Source organism: Ranitomeya variabilis, chromosome 6 (assembly GCF_051348905.1).
Source record: "Ranitomeya variabilis isolate aRanVar5 chromosome 6, aRanVar5.hap1, whole genome shotgun sequence".
Classification (NCBI taxonomy): Eukaryota; Metazoa; Chordata; class Amphibia; order Anura; family Dendrobatidae; genus Ranitomeya; species Ranitomeya variabilis.
In genome coordinates this window covers 82,418,265-82,439,024 of record NC_135237.1, presented here as the reverse complement: position 1 = coordinate 82,439,024, position 20,760 = coordinate 82,418,265, and the positions used below count along the sequence as shown (strand labels likewise).

General features: G+C 42.4%; 1 protein-coding gene across 3 annotated transcripts in view; it reads left to right on the top strand.

Annotated features, from left to right (window-relative positions):
• The window catches only part of LOC143781839 (ATP-dependent translocase ABCB1-like), a 576,903-nt gene that overhangs the window by 279,940 nt on the left and 276,203 nt on the right, over nucleotides 1-20,760 (top strand). For all 3 annotated transcript variants that reach the window (XM_077268724.1, XM_077268723.1, XM_077268725.1), the window contains one exon: nucleotides 14,372-14,485. In XM_077268724.1, the coding sequence (XP_077124839.1) occupies nucleotides 14,372-14,485 (114 nt within the window). The remainder of the gene's footprint in view (nucleotides 1-14,371; nucleotides 14,486-20,760) is intronic.

The window sequence follows — 20,760 nt, the reverse complement described above, 5'->3', positions numbered from 1 at the left end:
GGCAGCTCCCATCATCCGTTTTTTTCTCGCCCGTATTATACGTATGAGTGAAATCGCAGCATGCTGCGATTTGCACCATATATCGGCCGAGACTCGCCAATGAAAGTCTATGGGTGAGAGAAAAAACTAGCCCACCACACGGACCATCAGTGTGACTTTGTAATAATTATAGGGGATAACCCAGGAGACTCTTAGCGTGGAACAAGACAACTACAGGACACAGTTTTATAAGTGGTAAAGTCTATATTATCACACGGTGATTCAAACAGGTGCAGAGAGAAACTCAAGTCCACAACACTTGGTGTAAATATTAAATGCAGCTTAGCAGTATATAGGAAACTTCAGAGGAAAATGCAATCACGCAGAAAGTCTATGAAGCACAGTTATTCTTGAGGATACTTGACACAAATAAATCCTTGTCTTAGTCCAAACACAGATAGATGAGCTTATAAGGCAGTTCAAATAATATCTTAGCTCAAACAGGGAGGCCTGGTTAATGGTCTCAGGTTTTTGCAGAGCAGCAAACGCTTACATGTCCAGCAAATGCAGATGGAAGTAAATACGAGCAGCAGATGAAGGAGGATTACTGGAACTGGTGTATGCAGCAGGAACTCAGAGCAGAGTAGCAGGATCACCACACAGGTTCACAGGAGCAGGTATATAGCCAGGGAGTAATCAGAGGTCAGGAGCTGGATGCAAGGCAGAATACTCTAGCACAGACTGAAGGCTGGGGTGAAGTTTTATAGCAGGAAGACACAGTGCACATGAGACCAAAGACGCCATCTTGGAAAAGGGCAGTAATGCACAAAAGGTAAAAACTGTTCAGAGTCCTGACATTACTCCCTCCTTAGAAGCAGCCTCAGGACGATCCTGGACCTGGTTTCTCAGGGAATCTCTGATGAAAACGAGAAATCTTCTGTTGGGCATTGATGTTTTCCACAGGTTCCCAAGAGTCTTCCTCAGGGGGATATCCCTGTCATCTCATCAGATATTGGAGCCGATTCCTGCGAATCCTGGAATCAATAATTTCCTCCACCACAAATTGTTCTTGCCCATCAATCACCACAGGCTGCGGAGGTGGCACAACATGTCCCTGGAAGGTATTAGGAGATACAGGCTTTAGTAAAGATACATGAAAAACTGGGTGTATCTTCATAGTCCTAGGCAGCTTCAGCTGGCAGGCCACAGAGCTCACAATACCATTGATCTTGAAAGGGCCAATGAATTTCTGTCCAAGTTTTTGTGAAGGAACGTTTAACTTCAGATTCTTAGTTGCTAACCACACGGAATCTCCTACCTTGAACATGGGTGCAGGTTTACGGAATCTATCAGCCGATCTCTTATAACGTTCTTGAGCTGTGGTCATAGATTCCTTCAGAACCTCCAGATTTTGTCTCATCGCAGTCAGCCTTTCCTCCACTGCCGGAACCGGAGAATTAATTGGAGACCTAGCTAAAATACACGGATGATAACCCAGATTGGCAAAGAAAGGTGTAAATTTAGTGGAGGCGCTCTGAGAATTATTATATGAAAATTCGGCTAACGGAAGCAAACTCCAACCAATCATCCTGGAGATGGCTGACATAGCATCTTAGATACTGTTCCAGCGTCTGGTTGGTACGCTCAGTCTGACAATTTGTCTGGGGATGGTAAGCGGAAGGAAGACAGACATTAATAGTGAGTGCAGAGCAAAACCCCTTCCAGAATCTTGATGTGAACTGTACTCCACGGTCAGAGATGATCTCATCCGGAACCTCATGCAACCGAAAGACATTCTGTATAACCAAGTTCACTGTATCTTTAGCTGAGGGGAGGCCGGTGCATGGAACAAAATGAGCAGCTTTAGTCAGGCGATCAACTACTACCATGATTGTATTCCTGCCCCCCGATGTAGGCAGCTCCACAATAAAGTCCATTGATATAGACCCCCAAGGGCGGTACGGAACAGGTAATGGTTGTAGAAGACCCGTAGGTGCCACATGAGGAGTTTTGTAATGGGCACATACCTCGCAAGAGAGAGCATAGTCCTTGGTATCCTTCAGGCAAGTTGGCAACCAGAAGAATCGGCTCAGGAACTCTTGTGTCTTCTGTACCCCCCTGTGACCAGCCAACTTGGAGTCATGTACCAACTTGAGGATCTGAAGATGGACGACCTCAGGGACGTAGATTCGTCGATCTCTAAACCACATGCCACCCTTATAGACAAGATTAATATCCACAGGTGGGTTGGCCAGAAATACATCACCGTCATAGGCCTCCCTGCACTCCTTCCACAAGTCCTGATCGTGGATAACTCTGATGAAATTGGCATCAGATAGAATGGTCTTGGACAGGGCTCCAGGTACGGAATCCACAGCATGGATTCGGGATAAAGCATCAGCCTTCCCATTACGAGAACTTGGACGGTACGAGATAACAAAGTTAAATTGATTTAAAAATAAGTTCCAACGAGCCTGACGAGGAGTAAGACATCTAGCGGATTTAAGGAACTCTAAATTGCGATGGTCAGTTAGCACTATGATCTGTTGTGCAGCTCCTTGCAGATGATGCCTCCATTCTTTGAAAGCCGCAATAATAGCCAGCAATTCCTTGTCTCCCACGTTGTAATTCTTCTCTGCTGAGGTTAGTCTATGGGAAAAGAAAGCAAAAGGATGTAGCAGACCCTTCTCTCCAGTTCTTTGGGAGAGAATAGCCCCCCAAAGCATTATCAGAAGCGTCCACCTCCACAATGAATGAAAGTGTTGGATCTGGGTGTATCAATAGCGGAGCTGATGTGAAACAGATCTTAAGCCGATCAAAAGCTTCTTGAGCCTGTGATGACCACTTAAAGGGCTTTTCCTTCTTTGTCAAGGAAGTAATGGGACTGACAATATCAGAAAAATGTCGAATGAAGCGTCTGTAGAAATTTGCAAAACCAATAAAACGTTGGACCTCCTTAACGTTCTTGGGTACCGGCCAGTCAAGGATAGCCTGAATCTTACCAGATTCCATATTCAGCCCCTGGGGAGAGATGATGTAACCTAAGAACTGTATCTCAGAATGATGGAACTCTCATTTCTCCGGCTTAATATACAGATGGTTCTCTTTCAGACGTCTTAAAACAGTTTTGACATGTTCTTCATGTTCCTGTAGAGAGTCAGAAAAGATTAGTATATCGTCCAAATAGATCACCACAAACTGGTCCAACAAATCTCTGAAAATGTCATTAGCAAGGTGTTGAAACATTGCAGGGGCGTTGCAAAGCCCGAAGGGCATCACAAGAGATTCAAAGTGTCCATTCCGGCATCTGAATGCTGTCTTCCACTCATCCCCTGGACGAATACGCATCAAATTATAAGCCCCACGAAGATCCAGTTTAGAGAACACCTTAGCATGGCGGACTCTTTCCAGTAATTCGGGAATCAGAGGCAAAGGGTAACGGTTTCGTATGGTTACCTTATTGAGTTCCCGATAGTCAACACAGGTTCTCAGGGTCCCATCCTTCTTTTTTACAAAAAATATAGGTGCCCCTGCTGGTGAGGAAGAAGGACGTATGAAGCCTTTGGCCAGATTTTCATCAATATACTCCTTTAAGGCTTGAAGCTCAGGTGCCGCCAAAGGGTACACGTTACCAAAGGGAATAGCTGCCCCAGGAAGCAGCTCAATGGGACAGTCATAATGCCTGTGTGGAGGAAGCTGATCTGCATTCTTCTTGTCACAAATGTCAGAGAACTCTTTGTATGCTGGAGGTAAAGTAAATACCTGTACATGTGGTTCCGTAGCCGTGGACTCCGGGACAGCTTCTGTTAACGCTGAGTTGCTCCTTGTTGGAAAGGTAATCTCCTTGGTCTCCCAGTTAATAATTGGGTTCTGAGAACGCAACCAAGGAATGCCTAAAATCACAGGAAAATGAGAAGAAATTAGCAAGAAAGAAATTTGCTCCTGATGATTAGGCTCCAACACAATTTCAAGGGGTACGGTCTCCTGATCCACAGGCCCAGAGATTAAAGGTGATCCATCCACTGTTTCCATGGTAATTGGAGAGGCTCTTTGCTGAATTTCAATACCATGTTCCTTGGCAAATTCGATATCCATGAAATTGCCACCTGCACCAGAGTCAATCATAGCTGCACTGGAAATCCACTGTCCTGAACACAGGATCTTAATAGGGAGAGAACAGTGAGATTTCTTTTCCTTCAGCTCCTTGGGGGGTGAAGTCATAGAAAGTGAATGGAATACAGCGTTTAAAGGCAGGCTACATTCAGAGATGTCAGATTCATCATCACAGTTGTCATACTCCCCTACTGCTGCTAGCACCTTGTTAGGCCGTCTAGGACACTTAGGACAATTGATCAAGAAGTGGTCAGACTGGCCGCAGTAGAAACATAGACTTTCACGAAGGTGATGCTCCCGGCGCTCATTGATCTCGCGCCTCTGAACGGAATCAATTTGCATGGGCACCTCCTCCACCTCCCGAGAGGTTTTACCTGCAGGCTCTTTGGAAGGAAGGGAAAAGATAGAAATACGGTTATAAGCAGCAAATTTCTCCTGCCTACGCTCAGTAAGGCGAACGTCTATGCGCACACAATGCTGTATAAATGTCTCTAGCTCTTGGGGTGACTCTGAGCGAGCTAGTTAATTTTTTATAATACTAGACAGACCCCGTTTAAAAATAGGCAATTGTGCATAACTGTCCCAATTGGTATCTACCGCTAATCTCCTGAATTCAGTGGCATACTCAATAACAGAACGTTTAGCCTGGTGTAAAGACAACAAAGCAGATTCAGCGGTTGCACGGCGATTAGGGTCATCAAACATTAATGCCATAGCGGCCAACAAATCATCCAAGTTATTTAACCGTGGGTCACTAGACTCAATCATTGGATTTGCCCAGGCGAGCGCTCATGCAGTCAGCAGCATTATTACACACAATACTTTGGATCTATCAGTAGGAAAACGGTCAGCATGCACATCAAAATATAGCATACATTGATTCACAAAGCCACGAAATTTGTCGCGATCACCATTAAATCTGAATGGGGGCAATTTAGGTGGGCTAGCTGGTGGCGGTTGCCCAGAGGGTAAAGTCACTTGTGCAGCTAATTGCGTGCTTATGTCCTGAAAAGCCCATCCATACTGGGACTCTATGCCAGCAAGTTTGTTTTCCTGGGCTGCCATGCGGTTGCTTAAGTCCTGCAAAGTCTGTCCAAACACTTGTTGATTGAGTTCAAAGCTTCCAAACTTCTTTTTCAGACCTTCCACATCTGTCTGCAGTGATCTAATTATGGAAAACACCTGCTCTAGTCTGCTTTCTGCAGTCATTGTTCCAGCAGTCTCCCTTTTTTTATGGCTAGAGTATCCTGTAATAATTATAGGGGATAACTCAGGAGACTCTTTGCGTGGAACAAGACAACTACAGGACACAGTTTTATAAGTGGTAAAGTCTATATTATCACACGGTGATTCAAACAGGTGCAGAGAGAAACTCAAGTCCACAACACTTGGTATAAATATTAAAGGCAGCTTAGCAGTATATAGGAAACTTCAGAGGAAAATGCAATCACGCAGAAAGTCTATGAAGCACAGTTATTCTTGAGGATACTTGACACAAATAAATCCTTGTCTTAGTCCAAACACAGATAGATGAGCTTATAAGGCAGTTCAAATAATATCTTAGCTCAAACAGGGAGGCCTGGTTAATGGTCTCAGGTTTTTGCAGAGCAGCAAACGCTTACATGTCCAGCAAATGTAGATGGAAGCAAATATGAGCAGCAGATGAAGGAGGATTACTGGAACTGGTGTATGCAGCAGGAACTCAGAGCAGAGTAGCAGGATCACCACACAGGTTCACAGGAGCAGGTATATAGCCAGGGAGTAATCAGAGGTCAGGAGCTGGATGCAAGGCAGAATACTCTAGCACAGACTGAAGGCTGGGGTGGAGTTTTATAGCAGGAAGACACAGTGCACATGAGACCAAAGACGCCATCTTGGAAAAGGGCAGTAATGCACAAAAGGTAAAAAATGTTCAGAATCCTGACAGACTTGCGAGAAATAAGGACTGGTGTCCTTTAGAAAAGCCAGCAATTCTGGGCGCTGTAATGTAAAATCACACTAACAGGTTAAAATAGAATAGATAAAATAAATGTATACACATAGTATAGCTGAAATCTCATCTTCCGAGATCTCCATCTGCGCATGCGCCGCTCCCCTGGCTGCCATTTAACCGGAGTCCACCGCACAGGGAATCATCGGACTGCCGGGGCTCTGGCCTTTCACAAAATGTTGGCAGAGCCCCGGAAGTATCGGAGACCGCCACAGCAGCACCGGGCAGTGCCGTCCGGGCACCCGCAGCACTGGAGACACCGGCAGAGCACAGTCAGCAGTGCCGGACACCCACAGCACTGCTGGACACCCCTTCATCCCATACTGTGGCCTGCAGCATCACTGCGCCAAGCAAAAAGACGCAGGTAAGCAATAAGACACATGAATTATAAGAAGCACCACCATTTTGTTAAAAAAAATGTTTTTCCTATTTTTCTCCTCAAAATTTGGGGTGAGTCTTATAATCCAGAGCGTCTTATAGAGAAGAAAATATGGTATGTCCCTGACTAATAATGTTGGTACTATGTTTGTGTTAAATTTATTTTTTAGGTGTAGGTGATAAATTAACAAATTTATTCAGGGAAAAAATTTGCATGGGCTCTCATGCAATTTTCTTAGTCACTGGCTTTCCCTCTCTGGCTGAGGGCAGATATTAATAGCCTAGAAATAGACCATTGTTATTTGCCCCCCTTGGCTAAAACATCTGTCCCCAGTCACTCCAGAAAAGGCGCATCTGTAAGATGCACCAATTCTGGCACTTAGCCTCTCTCTTCCCACTGCCCTGTAGCGGTGGCATATGGGGTAATAAGGGGTTAATGTCACCTTGCTATTGTAAGATGACATTAAGCCCAATTAATAATGGAAAGGTGTCAATAAGATACCTATCCATTATAAAGCCAATAGTATGAAAGGGTTAAAAAATGCACACGCATTAAGAATAAAGTATTTTAATGAAATAATTAAACACACAGATTTTCCATCTTTATTACACTCTAAATCCAAGCAAAGCCCTCGTTTTCTGTAAAAAATCCAAAATAAAAAAGCAACAATATCCCATACCTGTCCGCTGTACAGTCAAGTACCACGCTGCAATCCATCTCAAGGGGTTAAATAGTTTACAACCGGAAGCGTTGCTAATGCTACTGCCCTGGCTGTAAACCACTGTGTAATGAATGATAAGCTGCCTGCACACCCTCCCCGCCTGACCGGACATGAACTCTCTAGCGTAAGAAAGTTTCTGAACTTTTTCCCACGCTGCCTAGTTCACCTCAGGTCAGGCTGTGAGTTTGTGCATGCTCAGTGATGTCAGCGGTAGTAACTGAGGCTGCCCAGCGGTCCTACCTGACCTGAGGTGAACTCGGCAGCATGGGAAAAAGTTCAGAAACTTTCCCACGCCAGATAGTTCATGTCCGGTCAGGTGGGGAGGCTGCAATGGCAGCTTTTCGTTCATTACACATTACATTTTTTATATGTTGTGTCTGACTCTGACCTCATACTCACCTCATCCTGATTCCTGGCACTGCAGCCTCCATTTTCTCTTCCGGTCCGCAGAGCGGCATGAGTCATAATGTCATCGTGCCACCTGCATTAGCACACTGAAGTCTCAGGAAGCTGCAGTCTGCAGCTTATGAGACAGACCAGGGTTTCCACTAGGAATTTCAGGGCCCCAAACTGGCAAAAATTTTCTAGTTCCCTTGAGACTCTGTCCAGGCTCCACACCAGCACCGACCCACAGCCCACTCTTGGAAAAACTCAACTTCTCCACCACATCCTCACTGATCAAATATTAACAGTTCCCATCAAACACCAGATCACATTCATAACAAGCAGCTTTTGTTCTGGCCAAAATAATTTTTAAACTGACATCACGGTAGACTCTTTTTGCTGGGCCCTACTCTACTCTAAACTATTAAAAATAAATATGTATTTTTATTTAAGGGAATGAGTCACATACATTTACATTTTTTTAAACAACCATTAATACCACATACAAGTGACAAACATCGTCACACCATGACCAGACCACATATTACCACCACATAGTGACTGAATGATACCACATACAAGGAACAAATACTGCCACATCATGGCCAGACCACATATTACTTCCACATAGTGACCGAATAATACCACATACAAGGAACAAATACCACCAAATCATGACCAGACCACATATTAAAATCACATAGTGACTGAATACTACAATACTGATTATTAATTTAAAAAACCCATAATACTAATTGCCATTGTATACAGTAACTCTGTATTTAATGTCAGTGTACAGGTAATACAGTGATCACCAGTGACATTATACACAGGAGCTCTGTATATAGTGTCAGTGTACAGGTAATACAGGGATCACCAGTGACATTATACACAGGAGCTCTGAATTTACTGTCAGTGTACAGGTAATATAGTGATCACTGGTGACATTATACACAGGAGCTCTGTATATAGTGTCAGTGTACAGATAATACAGTGATGATCACCACTGCCAGTGACATTATACACAGGAGCTCTGTAATATAGTATACAGTGTATACTGTCAGTGTACAGGTAACACACTGACTCACCAGTGCCGTCTCTAGCTGAAGTCCTTCATCTTTGCTTTTCTTTTTTATCCAGCACAGATCGCCATCACTTCTTCCAGCCAGGCCTCGTCTCTGCATAAAATAACACAGTTACCTAGAACGGCTTACAGAGCAAATTCCCCACTTTTTCTCTTTCTTCTACACTACACATCTGAATACAGAGGTGCACCCACAATCAATATATAATTGGTTATTATGCAATATCATAGATTGTAAGCTTGCGAGCAGGGCCCTCATTCCTTTTGGTATCTGTTGATCTATGTGTTTGTTATGCTAAATGTCCATTGTCTGTACAAGTCCCCTCTAAAATATTAAGTGTTGCGGAATATGTTGGCACCATAGAAATACAATTATTATTATTATTACCATTATTATTAACCCACCATTCCAAATAATAAATTATAATCCACCACTGTGCACCCACTATCTATAAATAGCCACTTTCCCCATTTAATATATAAATTAATTAGCACCTGTACTCTTTCCCCCAATTCATTACCAGTCACTTCATCCTCAATGCCCCCCACTATGTACCTCCCACTCTAACCCTAACCCTGATTCATTATATTTACATGGCCCTCCGGCCCCAATTCATTGTCATGTCTCTCTCCCATCCTCTATTCATTATCAACTGCTCTACCCCACAATCAAGTAATTATTTGCTCCCCCATCCTCAAAACTCATTATTTGTTTTCCCCCCAGATCATCATTTGCTCTCCCCACCCCCTTCAATTCATCATTTGCTCTCCCCATCCCCACCTTCAATTAAATTGCTGTCCTTTGTCCCTCACACTGAATTCATAATTTCCAGTTCCCCGTCCTCTCCCCACTTCATTATTTGCAGTCCCCTATCACCCCTTCACTTCATCTGCAGTGCCCCTTCATCATTTGCAGCCCCCTATCCCCCTTACATTTTATAATGTGCAGTCCCCCTCAGACACACTTCATCATGTGCAGTCCCCTTCCCCCCACTTAATCATGTGCAGTCCCCTCACCTCCCACTTCATGTGCAGTCCCCCTTACCCCCACTTCATGTGCAATCCCCGTTACCCCATGTCACCATGTACCACAGGTGGCATCACAAACTTTCTTTATTCATAACAACCCCTTTAAAGACTTTCCTTTTAACCTAGACACCAAAGGCCATGGGCCAGGTCACTGCCACTGTGATTACCTCTATAATGACCACCGGAACCCGGCCCGAGTGACCCAATGACTCCATTCTGAGGGAAAATATAATGGAATCATGAAAAACAAACAAACAAAAAAACACTCCAACACATCACTAGTATATTGCTGCACCACCTCTGGCTTTTATAACAGCTTTCAGTCTCTGAGGCATGGACTTAATGAGTGTCAAACAGGATTCTTCATCAATCTGGCTCCAACTTTCTCTGATTGCTGTTACCAGATCAACTTTGCAGGTTGCAGGTTGGATCCTTGTCATGGACCATTTTCTTCAACTTCCACCAAAGATTTTCAATTAGATTGAGATCCGGACTATTTGCAGGCCATGTGACATTGCCCTTATGTGTCTTTTTTCAAGGAATGTTTTCACAGTTTTTGCTCTATGGCAGGATGCATTATCATCTTGAAAAATGATTTCTTCATCCCCAAACATCCTTTCAATTGATGGGATAAGAAAATTGTCCAAAAATATCAACATAAACTTGTGCATTTATTGAAGATGTAATGACAGCCATCTCTCCAGTGCCTTTACCTGACATGCAGTCCTATATCATTAATGACTGTTGAAATTTGCATGTTCTCTTCAGGCAGTCATCTTTATAAATCTCATTGGAACGGCACCAAACAAAAGTTCCAGCATATTTCTTAGCCCATTGTAACCTTGTTTTTTCTGTTTTCTGTTCTGTGTTAATGATGGTTTTCGTTTAGCTTTTCTGTATGTAAATCCCATTTCCTTTAGGCGGTGTCTTACAGTTTGGTCACAGACGTTGACTCCAGTTTCCACCCATTCATTCCTCATTTGTTTTGTTGAGCATTTCCTGTTTTGGAGACATATTGCTTTAAGTTTCTGGTCTTGATGCTTTGATGTCTTCCTTGGCCTACCAGCATGTTTGCCTTTAACAACCTTCCCATGTTGTTTGTATTTGGTCCAGATTTTAGACACAGCTGACTGTGAACAACCAACATCTTTTGCAAATTTGCTTGATGATATACCCTCTATTAAGAGTTTGATAATCCTCTCCTTTGTTTCAATTGACATCTCTCATGTTGGAGCCATGATTGGAGTCCACTTGGTGCAACAGCTCTCCAAGGTGTAATCACTCCTTTTTAGATGCAGACTAATGAGCAGATCTAATTTGATGCAGGTGTTATTTTTTGGCATGAAAATTTACAGGGTGATTCCATAATTTTTTCCTCAGAATTGAGTGATTCCATAATTTTTTCCCTATGCTTGGATAAAAAAGTAACCATTACTGACTACCACATTTTTTGTTCTTGATTTCTTTTAGTGTTTCTTAAAGCCAGAAAGTTGCCATTTGAAATGACTTTAGTTTTGTGCCATGTCTGTGATCTGCTTTTTTTCTACAAAATTAAACAACTGAATGAACATCCTCCAAGGCCAGTGATTCCACAATTTTTGCCAGGAGTTGTATTACACATTTCCTCTGATTGTCCCACTCATGGTTTTGGCTTACAATTACTCAGGTAAAACATTCACCAAATATTCGTGTACACATAGCCTTATAGACAATGTATGATAGCTGGTAATATACTATAAGGCTATGCCTGAGCTTCAGTATTTGGTCAATTTTTCACCTCAGTATTTGTAAGCCAAAGGCAGGAGTGGAACAATCAGAGGAAAAGTATAATAGAAACAAGTGCACTATTTCTGTATTTTTCCCACTCCTGGTTTTGGCTTCCAGATACTGAAGTAAAAAAAAAAATCACCAAATATGCTACATGTGCATGTGACCTTAAACAGAATTATTATTGATGCCCAGTGGCTTGTGAAAGTATTCACTGCACTTGGCATTTTTCATGTTTTGCTACCTCACAACCTGGAATTTCACTAGTTTTTTTGAGGATTTGCATCACTTAATTTAAACAACCTGCCTACAGCTGTGAACATTTTGATTTTCTTTTTGTTGTGAAGCAAAGAACAACAAATAGGACAACATAACTGAAAGTTTCAGTGTGCATAACTATTCACCAACTATTCACCCCCCCTGAAGTCAGTACTTTATAGAGCCCCTTTTGAGGCAACTACAGCTGCAAGTCACTTTGGATAGGTCTCTATGAACTTTCCACATGTGGCCATTGGGATTTTTGCCCATTCCTCAAGGCAAAACTGCTCCAGCTCCTTCTAATTAGATGGTTTCCTCTGGCAAACAACAATCTTTAAGTCTGACCACATATTTTCAATTGGATTAATATGTGGTCTTTGACTAGGCCACTTCAAAACATTTACAAATTTCCCCTTAAACCACTCAAATGTTGCTTTAGCAGTATGATTTGGGTCATTGATTTGTTGGAAGGTGAACCTCTGTCCCAGTCTGAAATCACTGAACAGGCTGAAATAGGTTTTGCTCAAGAATATCCCTGAATTTCACAACATACATCTTCCCCTCTACTCAGACCAATTTCCCTGTCACCAAAAAACTTACAGCATGATGCTGCCACCACCATATATCACTGTGGAGATGGTGTTCTTGGGGTGATGAGCTGTGTTGGTTTGGTGCTAGACATAGCATTCACTTTGATAGCCAAAAAGTTCAATTTTGGTCTCATCTGACCACAGGACCTTCCTCAGTACATTTCGAGATTCTCCCACGTGTTTTGGCAAGCTCAAAATGAGCCTTATAATTTTTGTGTGTAAAGAAAGGCTTTTCTTATGGCCACTCTTCCATAAAGGCCATATCTATGGAGTGTACAACTTATTGTGATCATATGGACAGATACTCCAATCTCTGCTTGGGAACTCTGCAGATCCTTCAGGGTTACCTTTGGTCTCTGTGCTGCCTCTCTGATTAATTCCCTCCTTGCCCAGGCTGAGAGTTTTGGTGGGTGTCTTTCTCTTGTCAGGTTTTTTGTGAAACCATATTCGTTCCATTTGATGATAATGGATTTGATGGTCCTCCTATTGATCATCAGAAATGGAGTTATTTGTGGTCATATGTACAGATACTCAAGTTTCTGCTTGGGAACTCTGGAAATTCTTCAGTGTTTCCTTTGGTTTATTGTGCTGCCTCTCTGATTAATGCCCTCGTTGCCTACGCTGAAAGTTTTCTTGGGCTGCACTCACTTGTCAGGTTTGTTGTGGAACCATATTCTTTCCATTTGATCATAATGGATTTGATGGTGCTCTGGGGGATCATCAGAGATTGAGTAATTTTTTTAGAACCTAGCCCTGACTATTACGTTTCAACAACCTTGTCCTGGACTATTTGTTTGGAGATCGCCTTGGTCTTCATGGTTTTGTTCGGTTGATTAATGATTTTGCAGCCTCTGTGGCCTTTCAGAAAAGATGTGTATATACTGACAGACCATGTGACTCTTAGATTGCACCCAGGTGAACTTCTTTCACTAAGCATGTGATTTATGAAAGTAATTGCTTGCACCAGAAATTTTTAGGGGCTTCATAGCAAAATGGGTGAATACATATTCACATGCAAATTTTTAGTTATTTTAACTTTAAATTTAATTTTTGCCTATATTTTTCTCACTTCACTTTACCAACTTAGGTTATTTAGTGTTGATACGTCACACACAAATTGGATTGCAAAAATATTTAAACACAGGTTGTAATATAAAAAAGGAGGTAAAAAGTCAAGGGGGGGGTGAGTACTTTTTCAAAACTCTGTATACTGTTTTTGTTTACCTGGGTTGCATTTGTGTAAATTGTGGGAGAAAAAAATAGTTTTATGTTGCATTAGTTTGTTCAAATAAAATGGATGGAAGAATTTATTTAATATAACTAAAGATGACCAGATGCAACAAGACCAACATCTGACCAAATCCATGACTTCATCAGGACTGGCGAACCATCTAAGGCTACTTTCACACTAGCGTCGTGCGCTGCATATCGCTATGCGACGTTGCGGCGCACCGATGCTAGCTGTGAAAGCGCCGCACAACGGGGGCAGCGGATGCTGTTTTTCAACGCATCCGCTGCCCCATTGTGAGGTGCAGGGAGGCGGGGCGGAGTTCCGGCCGCGCATGCGCGGTCGGAAAAGACGGGAACGATGCACCAAAAAACGTTACAAGCAACGTTTTTTGGTGGCGACGGTCCGACGCAACACGACGCAACCGTCGCACGACGGTTGCGACGTGTGGCAATGCGTCGCACTGCGTCGTTAATAAAAGTCTATGGAGAAAAAACGCATCCTGTAAGCACTTTTGCAGGATGCGTTTTTTCTCCAAAACGACGCATAGCGACGTGCAGTGCACGACGCTAGTGTGAAAGTAGCCTAAGTTGTATTTTTTGTTTATTTATTTGACCTTTATCAGGGAAAATAAAATTGGGCATGTTGAATTTCAAAATGCCCAAGATAAATAGCTTTTAGTATCAAAACTGATAGCTATTTAATGTGTATGGTCATCGTAGTTTCCGTCTATTTTTGCTTACTGTTCTATGTCTTTTAGCATATGTATATGACAGCTATGACAAATATTATTTACATACATTTTTACTTGCTATTTATCATTAACATTATGTAATTTTTGTTTTGAAGGTATTCTTTTCAGTTTTTATTGCCTCATTCGCTTCTGGGCTGGCATTACCACACATAAACAGTATTAACATTGCAAGAGGAGCAGCCTTTGAGATATACAAAATTATAAACAAGGTAATAAATGTCTGTAAAAGGATGTATGACATGCTAATTATAATGATATAGATATTTGCAAGGTAATACAAATTAGTAATGCAAATAATGATAAAATAAAAATCTTTCTCCACGTATAGTTCCTATAATTCTTCCAGTCTTCCCCCTTGATAAATCTGTTTCACTGAATTCACCAATAATTCACAGGAGGCAGAAAAGAGACGTGTTTTTTTTCCAACTGCACTGAGAGAACAGGTTACAACTAGGGTTGAGCGAAACGGGTCGTTCATTTTCAAAAGTCGCCGACTTTTGGCAAAGTCGGCGTCTCATGAAACCGAGCCGATCCCAGCGTTGCATCGGCCATGCGGTACGCGACTTTCGCGCCAAAGTCGCGTTTCAATGACGCGAAAAGCGCCATTTCTCAGCCAATGAAGGTGAACGCAGAGTGTGGGCAGCGTGATGACATAGGTCCTGGTCCCCACCATCTTAGAGAAGGGCATTGCAGTGATTGGCTTGCTGTCTGCGGCGTCACAGGGGCTATAAAGGGGTGTTCCCGCCGACCGCCATCTCACTGCTGCTGCTCTGAGCTTAGGGAGAGGTTGCTGCCGCTTCATTAGAAGCAGGGAGAGCGTTAAGCAGAGTCCATTAACCACCAAACCGCTTGTGCTGTAGCGATTTCCACTGTCCAACACCACCTTCGGTGTGCAGGGACAGTGGAAGCTACATTTTTTTTTTCTCTCAGCGCTGTAGCTCATTGGGCTGCCCTAGAAGGCTCCCTGATAGCTGTATTGCTGTGTGTACGCCACTGTGCAAACCAACTGCTTTTTTCAAAGCACATATCCTCTTGTTCCTTCCTTTCTGCACAGCTATCTTTTTTGTTTGTCCACACTTTTTATTTAATTTGTGCATCAGTCCACTCCTTATTGCTGCCTGCCATACCTGGCTGAGATTACTGCAGGGAGATAGTAATTGTAGGACAGTTTCTTTTTTTTTTTTTTTTTTTTTGTGGGAGATTAAGATTGGCATTTCTGCTAGAGTGCCATCCCTGTGTGTGCCATCTCTCACTCAGTGGGCCATAGAAAGCCTATTAATTTTTTTGCTTGATTTGGGTTCTAAAATCTACCTGAAAAAAAATCACTACATCAATCAGTGGGAGAAAAATATTGGCCTCAGTCAGGGCTTGTGTTCCACTCCTGACTCCTGTGTGTGCCATCTCTCACTCAGTGGGCCATAGAAAGCCTATTTATTTTTTATTATTTTGTTTCTAAAGTCTCCCTGAAAAATAAAAAAAAATAAAACAGTGGGAGATTAATATTGCCCTTTCTGCTTGTGTGCCACTCCTGACTCCTGTGTGTGCCATCTCTCACTCAGTGGGCCATAGAAAGCCTATTAATTTTTTTGCTTGATTTGGGTTCTAAAATCTACCTGAAAAAAAAACACTACATCAATCAGTGGGAGAAAAATATTGGCCTCAGTCAGGGCTTGTGTGCCACTCCTGACTCCTGTGTGTGCCATCTCTCACTCAGTGGGCCATAGAAAGCCTATTAATTTTTTTGCTTGATTTGGGTTCTAAAATCTACCTGAAAAAAAAAACACTACATCAATCAGTGGGAGAAAAATATTGGCCTCAGTCAGGGCTTGTGTGCCACTCCTGACTCCTGTGTGTGCCATCTCTCACTCAGTGGGCCATAGAAAGCCTATTAATTTTTTTGCTTGATTTGGGTTCTAAAATCTACCTGAAAAAAAAACACTACATCAATCAGTGGGAGAAAAATATTGGCCTCAGTCAGGGCTTGTGTGCCACTCCTGACTCCTGTGTGTGCCATCTCTCACTCAGTGGGCCATAGAAAGCCTATTAATTTTTTTGCTTGATTTGGGTTCTAAAATCTACCTGAAAAAAAAACACTACATCAATCAGTGGGAGAAAAATATTGGCCTCAGTCAGGGCTTGTGTGCCACTCCTGACTCCTGTGTGTGCCATCTCTCACTCAGTGGGCCATAGAAAGCCTATTAATTTTTTTGCTTGATTTGGATTCTAAAATCTACCTGAAAAAAAAACACTACATCAATCAGTGGGAGAAAAATATTGGCCTCAGTCAGGGCTTGTGTGCCACTCCTGACTCCTGTGTGTGCCATCTCTCACTCAGTGGGCCATAGAAAGCCTATTAATTTTTTTGCTTGATTTGGGTTCTAAAATCTACCTGAAAAAAAACACTACATCAATCAGTGGGAGAAAAATATTGGCCTCAGTCAGGGCTTGTGTGCCACTCCTGATTCCTGTGTGTGCCATCTCTCACTCAGTGGGCCATAGAAAGCCTATAAATTGTTTTGCTTGATTTGGGTTCTAAAATCTACCTGAAAAAAAAACACTACATCAATCAGTGGGAGAAAAATATTGGCCTCAGTCAGGGCTTGTGTGCCACTCCTGACTCCTGTGTGTGCCATCTCTCACTCAGTGGGCCATAGAAAGCCTATTAATTTTTTTGCTTGATTTGGGTTCTAAAATCTACCTGAAAAAAAAACACTACATCAATCAGTGGGAGAAAAATATTGGCCTCAGTCAGGGCTTGTGTGCCACTCCTGACTCCTGTGTGTGCCATCTCTCACTCAGTGGGCCATAGAAAGCCTATTAATTTTTTTGCTTGATTTGGGTTCTAAAATCTACCTGAAAAAAAAACACTACATCAATCAGTGGGAGAAAAATATTGGCCTCAGTCAGGGCTTGTGTGCCACTCCTGACTCCTGTGTGTGCCATCTCTCACTCAGTGGGCCATAGAAAGCCTATTAATTTTTTTGCTTGATTTGGGTTCTAAAATCTACCTGAAAAAAAAAACACTACATCAATCAGTGGGAGAAAAATATTGGCCTCAGTCAGGGCTTGTGTGCCACTCCTGACTCCTGTGTGTGCCATCTCTCACTCAGTGGGCCATAGAAAGCCTATTAATTTTTTTGCTTGATTTGGGTTCTAAAATCTACCTGAAAAAAAAACACTACATCAATCAGTGGGAGAAAAATATTGGCCTCAGTCAGGGCTTGTGTGCCACTCCTGACTCCTGTGTGTGCCATCTCTCACTCAGTGGGCCATAGAAAGCCTATTAATTTTTTTGCTTGATTTGGGTTCTAAAATCTACCTGAAAAAAAACACTACATCAATCAGTGGGAGAAAAATATTGGCCTCAGTCAGGGCTTGTGTGCCACTCCTGACTCCTGTGTGTGCCATCTCTCACTCAGTGGGCCATAGAAAGCCTATTAATTTTTTTGCTTGATTTGGGTTCTAAAATCTACCTGAAAAAAAAACACTACATCAATCAGTAGGAGAAAAATATTGGCCTCAGTCAGGGCTTGTGTGCCACTCCTGACTCCTGTGTGTGCCATCTCTCACTCAGTGGGCCATAGAAAGCCTATTAATTTTTTTGCTTGATTTGGGTTCTAAAATCTACCTGAAAAAAAAACACTACATCAATCAGTGGGAGAAAAATATTGGCCTCAGTCAGGGCTTGTGTGCCACTCCTGACTCCTGTGTGTGCCATCTCTCACTCAGTGGGCCATAGAAAGCCTATTAATTTTTTTGCTTGATTTGGATTCTAAAATCTACCTGAAAAAAAAACACTACATCAATCAGTGGGAGAAAAATATTGGCCTCAGTCAGGGCTTGTGTGCCACTCCTGACTCCTGTGTGTGCCATCTCTCACTCAGTGGGCCATAGAAAGCCTATTAATTTTTTTGCTTGATTTGGGTTCTAAAATCTACCTGAAAAAAAACACTACATCAATCAGTGGGAGAAAAATATTGGCCTCAGTCAGGGCTTGTGTGCCACTCCTGATTCCTGTGTGTGCCATCTCTCACTCAGTGGGCCATAGAAAGCCTATAAATTGTTTTGCTTGATTTGGGTTCTAAAATCTACCTGAAAAAAAAACACTACATCAATCAGTGGGAGAAAAATATTGGCCTCAGTCAGGGCTTGTGTGCCACTCCTGACTCCTGTGTGTGCCATCTCTCACTCAGTGGGCCATAGAAAGCCTATTAATTTTTTTGCTTGATTTGGGTTCTAAAATCTACCTGAAAAAAAAACACTACATCAATCAGTGGGAGAAAAATATTGGCCTCAGTCAGGGCTTGTGTGCCACTCCTGACTCCTGTGTGTGCCATCTCTCACTCAGTGGGCCATAGAAAGCCTATTAATTTTTTTGCTTGATTTGGGTTCTAAAATCTACCTGAAAAAAAAACACTACATCAATCAGTGGGAGAAAAATATTGGCCTCAGTCAGGGCTTGTGTGCCACTCCTGACTCCTGTGTGTGCCATCTCTCACTCAGTGGGCCATAGAAAGCCTATTAATTTTTTTGCTTGATTTGGGTTCTAAAATCTACCTGAAAAAAAAACACTACATCAATCAGTGGGAGAAAAATATTGGCCTCAGTCAGGGCTTGTGTGCCACTCCTGACTCCTGTGTGTGCCATCTCTCACTCAGTGGGCCATAGAAAGCCTATTAATTTTTTTGCTTGATTTGGGTTCTAAAATCTACCTGAAAAAAAAACACTACATCAATCAGTGGGAGAAAAATATTGGCCTCAGTCAGGGCTTGTGTGCCACTCCTGACTCCTGTGTGTGCCATCTCTCACTCAGTGGGCCATAGAAAGCCTATTAATTTTTTTGCTTGATTTGGGTTCTAAAATCTGCCTGAAAAAAAAACACTACATCAATCAGTGGGAGAAAAATATTGGCCTCAGTCAGGGCTTGTGTGCCACTCCTGACTCCTGTGTGTGCCATCTCTCACTCAGTGGGCCATGGAAAGCCTATTAATTTTTTTGCTTGATTTGGGTTCTAAAATCTACCTGAAAAAAAAACACTACATCAATCAGTGGGAGAAAAATATTGGCCTCAGTCAGGGCTTGTGTGCCACTCCTGACTCCTGTGTGTGCCATCTCTCACTCAGTGGGCCATAGAAAGCCTATTAATTTTTTTGCTTGATTTGGGTTCTAAAATCTACCTGAAAAAAAAACACTACATCAATCAGTGGGAGAAAAATATTGGCCTCAGTCAGGGCTTGTGTGCCACTCCTGACTCCTGTGTGTGCCATCTCTCACTCAGTGGGCCATAGAAAGCCTATTAATTTTTTTGCTTGATTTGGGTTCTAAAATCTACCTGAAAAAAAAACACTACATCAATCAGTGGGAGAAAAATATTGGCCTCAGTCAGGGCTTGTGTGCCACTCCTGACTCCTGTGTGTGCCATCTCTCACTCAGTGGGCCATAGAAAGCCTATTAATTTTTTTGCTTGATTTGGGTTCTAAAATCTACCTGAAAAAAAAACACTACATCAATCAGTGGGAGAAAAATATTGGCCTCAGTCAGGGCTTGTGTGCCACTCCTGACTCCTGTGTGTGCCATCTCTCACTCAGTGGGCCATAGAAAGCCTATTAATTTTTTTGCTTGATTTGGGTTCTAAAATCTACCTGAAAAAAAAACACTACATCAATCAGTGGGAGAAAAATATTGGCCTCAGTCAGGGCTTGTGTGCCACTCCTGACTCCTGTGTGTGTCATCTCTCACTCAGTGGGCCATAGAAAGTCTATTTATTTTTTATTATTTGGTTTCTAAAGTCTCCCTGAAAAAGAAAAAAAAAAGAAAACAGTGGGAGATTAATATTGCCCTTTCTGCTTGTGTGCCACTCCTGACTCCTGTGTGTGCCATCTCTCACTCAGTGGGCCATAGAAAGCCTATTTATGTTTTATTATTTGGTTTCTAAAGTCTCCCTGAAAAAGAAAAAAATAAAACAGTGGGAGATTAATATTGACATTTGTGCTTGAGTGACAGTCCTGCGTGTGTGGCATCTCTGTGATTTGGTGCCACAGAAAACAGAGTGTGTAACATTGTGCCTGATTTTCCTTGTGGTCTCACCAACCTGTTAAGGGATATTGAAATCATACTGAAGTTATAGCTCACCGTGTAAGTTGTTTGACAGCAACAAATAAAGTTACTTTGGTTAAGTTTTTAAAACAATGAGGAAGTCTGGTGCAAGAGGTCGTCGTGGCCGTGGGCGTTCGTTGTCAGCTGGTAATGATGGTAGTGGTAGTGGAGCATCAGGTGGTCGTGGGGATAAAAATATTCCACCTAAGTCTGGAGCTGTGGAGCCAGTTTCGTCGTCTGGCTACACAAGGCCTCGAACGCTCTCTTTTCTGGGAGTACGAAAACCGCTTTTAAAGGCGGAGCAGCAACAGCAAGTTTTGGCTTACATTGCAGACTCAGCCTCTAGCTCTTTTGCCTCCTCTTCTGAAACTGGTAAATGTAAAAGCAG